Source organism: Cupressus sempervirens, chromosome 10 (genome assembly GCF_028749045.1).
Source record: "Cupressus sempervirens isolate cs-2001-9-10 chromosome 10, ASM2874904v1, whole genome shotgun sequence".
In the NCBI taxonomy this organism is placed as follows: Eukaryota; Viridiplantae; Streptophyta; class Pinopsida; order Cupressales; family Cupressaceae; genus Cupressus; species Cupressus sempervirens.
The window spans coordinates 729,825,741-729,835,176 of NC_143127.1; the positions used below are offsets into that span (position 1 = coordinate 729,825,741).

The following is a 9,436-nucleotide window of genomic DNA, read 5'->3' on the forward strand; positions in this document are numbered from 1 at the left end:
GAGATATTTTTATATATGTCAGAGATGTCAAAGAGGGATAATGAACTTGAGTTGATATCAAAGAGGGAGTTCACACTGAAAGAGGGAGTTCTCATGGATGAGAATCAAAATAAAATTAAGGATATTATCCTTACTTTTATTTTGCTCTAAAATTTCATTGTATTATGACATGTTGTGTTTCCATTAATGCCAAAGAGGGAGATTATTGAAAGCAAATGTTCAATTGTATATTGAATTTGATGTTACATAAAATGTCAAGTCTTTACTAGTTAGTGTCTGTCAAGCTCACTCAGTCAATGAAGACAATTTCCAATGCTTGTCGAGTATTCCAAAGTGAACCAAGTTTAGAGACAATATGTGTCAAGCTTCACTTGGGAACCAAATAAAATTTATAGGAAGATAGTATCTACCAATTTCACTCGGGCTCCAAAGGAGAAGTTGGCATGGAACTAGCATTAACCGAGCTTACTCGGTTACCAAAGGAATTCAATTTTGGATGTAGTGTTAATTGAGTTCACATGGTTAACATGGTTAACAGGGTGATTAAATCCTTTAATAGAGTCACACCTAATAGTGTGTTTTGTAACCTTTGACAGGTTTGGCTTCTAATAGGGCTCACTTTAGAAGAGTGAAAAATAGTAACTAGTTGCAATTGGTGGTTTTTCCCAAATTGGGTTTCCACGTTAGAACCTGGTATCATATGTGTTTATGTTATTTTCTTTATGTTTTGCAACTAAGTTAACTGTGGTTAATAACATTAAACATCTTAAGAAGCATTTATTTCAGTGATTGTTGAGTAGCAGTAATTCTTAGTGTTTGCCGAATGATTTAGTGCTAACCGAGTTACAACAGTATTTTCAGTTTTAGCAAAGTTTGGTTTTGATTTGTATTAACATCTAAGGGATCTAGGATTTATTTTTTATGTAACTGATTCACTCATCCCCTCTCAGTTACTCCTCTTATATTTCCAACAACATCATCCTTACAACAAGGAAAATACTTTCCTTTATACCAAGTCCACAAAAAAATTCCTTCAGTTGGCCTTGAGGCTTTCCCAATTAATTATAATAGGACCACAATAAGATAATTAATTATTTCGTAACTATATAGCACTATTGGCTCACAATCTATACAAATTGTCACACCTGTGACTCCAGGACTTGCATACTCACAAACATCATCATCATACTATCCTCTGTTAATTTCTAACTGCACATCTCCAAATTATATCTATGCTAGAAGATATAATAAGATCATCAAAAACTGCTTTCTAGACACTTTGTCTCTACACTGCTCTCTGTGTATAACATATAAATTTTGTATATCTTCAAGTTAGATTATGTGCACTTGACCTCGCTATTAGGACATAGTGTGAAACATGTCCTTAACTGTGCATCTCCAGATAATCAAAACATTGTTTGTACGACCATGATCTCTATCTGCTACTCTACCAGTCTTCACAAAATACTGCTATGTTGACATCAATGACAAACACAGTCGTGAATGTAACATGTCAATGCTCTCTAATTCTTAGGATACTCCCCCAAAGAAATATCATTAGCATTCATGCTAACAATTCCATGCCACTGGCAATGGAAACTCTTTTCTATAGATCAACAATCAACCCCTTAGGATTGTTATTTTGTTGGAGGAGCTTCAAAGTCTCATTAAAGGAATTAAAATCTAGCTTTCCATGGTAATGACAAGTTTATTTGGGATAAAAGCCATTCAGGTGAATTTATAATCCAATTCTCTTACCTCCTTTTGGTTAGTATGAGGGTGCCCTCTCCATGTTGGAAATACGTGTGGAATACTCATTTTCTCCCTAAGATCAACTTTTTTGGTTGGGTTTCCCTGCATTGTGTAATACTAACTATTGACAATTTAAATAGGTAGGGCTTTAGCTCCCCAACTAGTTTTTTCTATGTAAAATGATGGAAGAGGATGTAAATCACCTTTTAATTTATTATCCCGTTTCTTAAATAAAGGTTTGGTCTATTTCCCTCAACATGTTTGAATTAGCCTTGATTTCTAGAGAGCAACTACAACAATTTGTGTTCAACTAGACCTTCTCATCTACACATATTCTTATCGTGCTTTTATGGAAAATTATTTCCCCTCATATTTGTTGATATATATGGAAAGGGATAAACAACTACATTATTAGAGAAACTAATAACCTTGTAGAGGTGTTTGCAACTATTGTTAGGAATCTTCTATGGGAGAACATTTCAATCTCCAATTGGAAGATGTCTTCCACTCCCCCATCCCTAAGAGATTATCAAATGACTACTAATTGGAACCTCCTAGGCTCATTTTATACTTTTGATAATTCCAAGATTTTGATCAGAGCGAACTCTAAATGGCTCCCTTCCTCATCCCCCATAGTTGGCTCAGACTTAATTTTGACATGGCAACTAGAAATGGTGTTGTTTTTGGAGGTGGTGTGATTCATTATCATAGAGGCAATTTAATTATTTATTTTACTACAAACTTCGGTCCTAGTCACTACAGGATGGAACATGATTATTATGGAAGGAGACTCTAAGTTTATGACTAGGTCTGCTATAAGAAGGATGATCACATGATAGCCAATATTGAGCATCCTTAGTGATGTTCTACCTCTCCTTGTTTGACTTGAGGATTCTATTATTCAACACACTTATAAAGAAGGGAACATGGTTATTTGTAAGCTAGCTAGAATGGTTTTTGAGGTGGATGGTGTCAAGTGTTGTATACAAGTGACATCTCTTCCTATCGAAATCCAAGATCTCATTGAGAAAAAAGATTGTCAACCCCTTAACCTTTAAAATGTGTGCAACTAATGTGAATTTTATTGGACCCCTTGGGCAATCATTATTTTGGAGGCGTTTATGGGTGATTCAAATTTCTCTTTGTTGGGTCCTTACCATGATTTTTGGGAAAACATTAATTTATTTATTTTTCTCATTATCTGATGGTTACAAAAATGATTTAGTGTGATGTTGTTAGATATTCTCAACTTTACTGCCTTAATTATGGTGATAGTTATCTATCACTCACCACAATTCACAATTGTCAAAAAGACTCTAAAATGAGTTTTTAAAGGGGATGGTCATTTTACACATGGTGTTGTGCCACAAAATGTAACTCGCCAAAGACTGCATAATTATTATAGTGTAAATATTTATTTCTATTACATTTTAATGATTTTCTAAATTGGGGTTCATCATTTCTTGAAGTTGAGAAGGAGTGTCTTTTGCAATAAAGTCTAGTTTTGTTTGGGGTTTTTCCTTATTATGCTAGAGGTTTTAGAGAACTCTATGTCTAACCTAGATGTGGGGGGCGATATGGTTAGAATAAAGCCTAGTACGATTAAGGATAAATGGAAAAATGACCCTTGTGCCTGAATGGAAATTAAAGAAGGTGGGAGTCTTCCCTTTATGGAGGCCATGGAGGGCTATGATGAGGTATATTCCATGAAGTTGGTTAACTCCTAAAATGTGAGAAAGGTTGTTATTGACGAGACAACTTTTGAAATTAATAAGGATGTCATCATACAAACCATCGGTCTTTCAAATGAGGGACAAAAATAGAAAGAAATCACTAAGGTTTCAGACAAGACCAGCCTCAAGAGATTCTTTAAGGATAAGGAAGCTCCTATTGAACTTCATGGCAGCTTTGACGAGGAACAACTTCCCAAACCCTAGAACATGGTATGTTTCTTTTCATGAAATACCTTACCTTGGAGGGTCACTTTGGTTGTTAGCTACTACTATAATTTCCCTCTATTAAATCATTTCCAATATCATGGTCTTGTTTCTATTGTATTTTTCCTCCTCCAAGACCTTCAAGCCTTGGCCATGAAAGTGTGTGAAAGGAGTTTAGGGAAGAACGTTTTCATTCTTTATCAAGCTTTGATCTTTTGTCTTTATAACTTTATTTTCTCCTTTTCCCTTCTCATAATGTTGTCCTTCAGGAAGCCTCTACTGCTGATATGACTCATGTTGTTAACTCTACAGATTGTTCGGCTAACCCAATCCCCTAGTGTTTCATGCCACTACCCCTCCTTCTAGTGGTAAGAAGAACAAGAAAGCTCAAGCTTGACTTGCCTCTAAGAAGAAGCTAAAAGTTGACCCCCCTATTGACCTCAGTGATTTAGATGTGGAGCTTGGAGGTGGCTACAAATGCTCTCACAATATTGCTTCCAACCCTACGAGAAAACAAATGGTAGCTATAAATTTTAATGTGGAGGAGGAGGATCGACTTCCTAGCCTAAGGAGAGTGAGAAATAAAGGTGATTAGGTCAAGAAAAAAGAAAAAGAAAATAGGAGTAAATTTATGGAAGAAGAGGAAGAAATTTTGGAGTTAAAGAGTGGAAAGACTAACCTAAAGGATGATATCCCTATTAGTATAGAGATATGACACATCTATCAGCTACTTTTAAAATGGATACTGTGGACTTCACTATTAAGAAAGACTCTAAGAACCTCAAGGGCACCTCCCCTATGACTACTATCCCGCAGCTTGGCCCTTCAATCAAAGATACTTCTACCACCTTTTCTCATGATCCTCTTCTGAAGAGAAAGAAAAATTTTGATGATTTCTCTAACCCTCTTTTTGTGCAAACTGAACCCACTGAAAAGGCCATAACTAAATGCTAGGATTGTGCCCCCCTTGTGGAAGTCCTGAAAAGGCTTAAAAAGGAAGTGGATAATTTTAATGGTATGGCTCTAACTTAGATAATAACTTCAACACTCTTGTCGATTTTTATGTCAAATTTATGCACTTTGTTGCCACCACTTTGGAACTTCTCGAACAAGAGAATGATAAAGGCTCTAGTGAAGGTGACAAGGGAAGCTCTAAGAGAGTGTATGAGTTCTTGGCTGATGATTGGTTGAGAGCATTGCTCTCAAAATCTCTGAAGTCCAAATGCAAGGGGAAATGAAGCTCAGTCCTCTAATCTTTTTGAGATCTAGTCTTTTGAGTTTGGTCTCACTACCCTGTGTGGCTTTGAAAACTTTTTACTCTATTTTGATTATAAACTCTCTTAGTAGTAATAGTACTTTGATAATCTTTAGTAGTATTATGAATTATGAGACTCTATCTTTATACTATAGCTTTATGGTGATTAGTTTGTAAATTTATTTTTTATGGGGGTTTTTATATTGAAAAAGGGGATAGGTTGATGTGTTGTTAATTGTTTATGTTGTTTATCTTCTAATGAAGGCTTTGTCTCTTATTTGTACTCGTGATTCAACCCCCTATTTGGGTTGCTTTTAATATAAAAAAACATAACACCTTAAGGCTGAAGCCAATAGTACTAGTTAAATGTAAATAAGTATCAACTTAAAAAGGTTGATACGAAATCAAATCATTTAACAATAGTGAATCTTGATTCAAATATTTTTTGGTTAAAATACATTTTTCCCTAATTTTGTGTATGTGGAAAGACTTGCATCTCTTTTCATAAATGATCAAATTTAAGGTGTTCCGTCAAAGTTATGTTTTTGGTGAGTATATGTTTGTTATGCCTTCATCAACCTAGGGTGTCTACCATTAGTCATAAATTTGTGAAAATTTTACCATTACAATTATGTAAGAGAACTACAGAAAAGCAATACCTTGACTCTAGACCCTAGGGCAATTCAGTGTGATCTACAATGTCAACCTACAAAAGGTTGATACAAATCAAATGTTATAACAATGTCAAATCTTTCTTAACATAATAATGAAATTTAAGGTGTTCTAAGGGAGAGGAACCAATGGTTGAGCACCATAACTTCACACTTCTCAAATTCCTACATAGAAATTTCAAACTCTCATTTTCATAACAACTTACTTGGCAAGTCTCATACTTACAAGTATGGGTTTTGGGGCCACATCATCAAATATGATGTCACAGCAGTATGTTTTTTTCCAAAGTGTCCAAAATAGCCCCCAAAAAAGGCGAGACAAATTGTTGTACGCAATGTCTAAACAAACTAAAATACATATCTTACCAAGGGGGACACTAAGTTTTTTTTCAAATTGTATTTATACATTTTACATTTTAGTTTTCTATTCATCCAATACCATCATAGTGCATTAGGGATGCCCATACTTGTACAAATGATGTGGCATTACATGACTAGTTGCTTTTTAGATAGAAAAAAGAGGACACGTTTCATTAAATTATGAGTAGTCATCATTAGCAAAAACAAGTTTAGAGTCACAACTATTGATACCATGTTGTCAAGAACATTGGATATTAAGTTAGCAAGTGTGAGTATCAAGTTAATAACTACTATCACAACCATTGGGATGTGTATAAGTATCAGGCCCTCACCCCTATTAATGTTATATTTTTGTTGATTATAGGTGTTATGATGCCTTCATTGGCCTAGGGGTTTTTTAGTGGATGGATTTGTGACTAATATGAATACTATTTATTGTCAATCTGAAAATTTTGGGATTAGAATTGTTTAAGAGAACTACATTAGATAACACCTTGACATTGAATTCAATACAACCTAAAATACCAATAATGAATCAAATCCTATAACAATAACAATAACCAATATGAATTTTTTTATTAAATAACATTTTCCACCCTAATTCTGCATGTAGAAAGACTTTTTTCCAGGTGCACCATCAAAACTATATTTTTGTTGAAGGTATCGGTGGTGTGACGCCTTCATCTACATAAATCTATCCTATTTCTTTTCATGTCTTCATTAAATATTTAGCACTTAGACACAAAATTCAATTCTTAAATCTCTCTATTCTAAAATAGTAAAGAATGCATAACTAAATCATGATAGCAATGGCGCCAGTTATGTTCAAGATAGAATGCACCAAAAGTCAAAAAAAAAATTCTCATATCTCCAAAAATATAGTGATTTTTTCTCAAATTTTTTGTTGTTTTCGATTATAAAACACATAGACGATGAAGAACAAATATTGAAAATTTCAACAAAATCTATCGTATTTTCATTTTTTTCAATATTAATCAAAGAAACATTTTATTTAGAAGATAACTACATCACATAACAATATGACAATAAAGAACATTTTTTTCACATAAAAATCCATCAACAGTAGAGTATTAATAATAATATTGTTTGTCTCTTTATGAAATAATAAACTCTCTGCCGAGTTACAGGAACTTAGCAACCATGGGGGCCGCCTACACTTTTTTTTCCACCTCTTTACAGGACGCCATTAATAAAAAGAGCCGGTGGAACAAAACAATGACACAACTGGACCGGCGAAATACCCAGGAAAATAGCTAGGCCACAAAATTTCAAGGACAGCGACTACTACCTGTACCCACGTGGGCGTACAGGCCATGAAATTCTTGAGCCTTTTTCGTCAACATACAACGAACCAGCAAGAATATGAACTCAACTGAACCAAAACGTACATGGGTTCTTCACAAAAAAGGTAAAAAAGGAAAAAATCACAGTAAAATGAACATATTCTGTACAGTAGGAGCTGATATTCATCTCAAAACCATGGGTTTTATACCGCCCCTGTATTTCATCACAGCCCGCCTAGGTCCTGCAGCAAAAATCATACTAGATCTGAGTAAACCAATTAAAATTGAAGGCTCCGTAAGAAAGAAAAGTAAACGAGAAATTCAAATCATTATTTGAAACTTACTGGACATGGGGTTTTGAGTTCAGTGATACTATCCAAGTTAGACCTCCACCCACAACGAGGAGGTCGCGGGATCGAACCCCCGGAGTCCTTTTCCATAAGCTCTGCCACCGCAGACTTTCCGTCTCGAGACAGAAGTTCTGCGAGCTCGTCTTTGCGAAGGCGAAGCTTCAGGCGCACACTCGATCCGTCATCAGACGAAGAAACAATCCGTAGTTTTCTGTCAAACTCCCCTTTCGTCGAATCTCCATTAGAGAAAGCTTCGTGAAACATATGCAGTCGACGGAGCCTGGAATTAGCGTTGAGAGTCTTTTCTGACGAAGCCCTTTTTGCTTGAGGAGGCAGAGGAATGAGAAAATACAGTCGACCGCCATGAAGCTCTTCTCTTTCTGGAAGTGGTCGACTGTGGAATCCCTGTCGACGAACGACATCTGCGTCGAAAATCCCGTGGTCGGGATGATTCTCGACAATTTCCTTCGCATACACGGGACTCCACAGCTTCATTATTTTCCCGTCGACTTTCATTACTCTTACCCGTCGACGACGTTCACCGTCGAAGAATCCCCGCAGGATATTTCCCATTGCAGTCGCTGTTAATTGCCGCACACAAACTGATCGGCACTTTACAACTGATTTCTTCAAAATTTGGAGAGCTTAAAATAATGTAATACTACCTGCGGCCGAGTGATTTAAGAGGACAAGTTTGTCCGTTGGGAAACAGACGGGACTCTATTTCCCTGTAATATTGACGGCTTCGTCACCGTATTTATGGTTGTATAATACTTTTTCTATTGTAGCAATGTAATATATGTGAGTTTTTACTATGTGTGATCTGAAATGTTGATGTTAAAAAAAAACTTCTACAATCAAATCTACAAAGTTTTAAAAAAGTTATTCAGTTTTTACTATGTTCAAAGCTTGTGTATAGCTTTTGGGTGTGAATGTGTAAGCTTTTTGATGTTTTAGTTCAAAGTACGCAAGATTGTTAGAGAATAACAAGATTAAAGTTGAGAGAGACAAGATTGTTAGGGATTGATCAAGAGATAAAAGTTAGATGATGTTATTGGGTTTAATATTAGAGAAGACCAAAGGAGAATGAAAAAGGAAATTTGAAAAAAAATCATCTACCCTTCTTTTATTTTGAGATTCCTTTCTTGATCTTCTTAGCATGAAATCAAAACCTTATTATCTCAAAACCAGGTTTTTGAAAATCAGGTTTTGCATTTTGGGAAGACAGTGGACCATTTGGTTGACACAGAAGATGAATATACAAATTCATATTCTGCGTTTGGTTGCCAATGTAGAAATTGGAATTGGAGATGTGATCAAAGTTGACCGTTGTCCAAACTAGAGAAACCCCACAACCATCAGCCAAGAACTATGTCACAAGATTCGAGTTCGAGTTTGACTACTCTGAAGTTTGATAAGGTTAAAAAAATTTAAAAATCAACATTAAATTCGCTTTATATAATTTATTACAATATTTAAAAATAATAAGTATATCCAATAAGTGATTAAAATTGTTTAACATTACAACATAGATTTGAAATTTTTATAGAAGAATATCACTTTTTAAAAAAAAAAAAATACAAATAAAACTGATTTTTTATTTTTAAAATATTAAATTTATAAAATAAAAAATACTAATTTAACCTCTATTATAAAAACATAAAATGAAATGTATTGGTAATTTAGTTTAACTTTTAAAAAATAATAAATAAGAAATAAGAAAAAAATACTTGAATTTATTACATCTAAGATTACACATAAATTAAAATAATGATGAATAAACTATATTTAATATTAATATTTAGAA

At 34.5% G+C, this 9,436-nt stretch overlaps 1 protein-coding gene across 1 annotated transcript; it reads right to left on the reverse strand.

Moving 5' to 3' along the window:
* Window positions 1–7,066: 7,066 nt before the first annotated feature.
* LOC149535902 (uncharacterized protein At1g66480-like) lies at window positions 7,067–8,270 on the reverse strand. The gene is made up of 2 exons (XM_089806783.1): window positions 7,624–8,270; window positions 7,067–7,521 (listed from the first exon to the last, which is right to left on the reverse strand). The coding sequence occupies exons 1-2, from the start codon at window positions 8,200–8,202 to the stop codon at window positions 7,504–7,506; spliced, it is 597 nt and encodes a 198-aa protein (XP_089662909.1). The 5' UTR covers window positions 8,203–8,270; the 3' UTR covers window positions 7,067–7,503.
* Window positions 8,271–9,436: the final 1,166 nt, after the last annotated feature.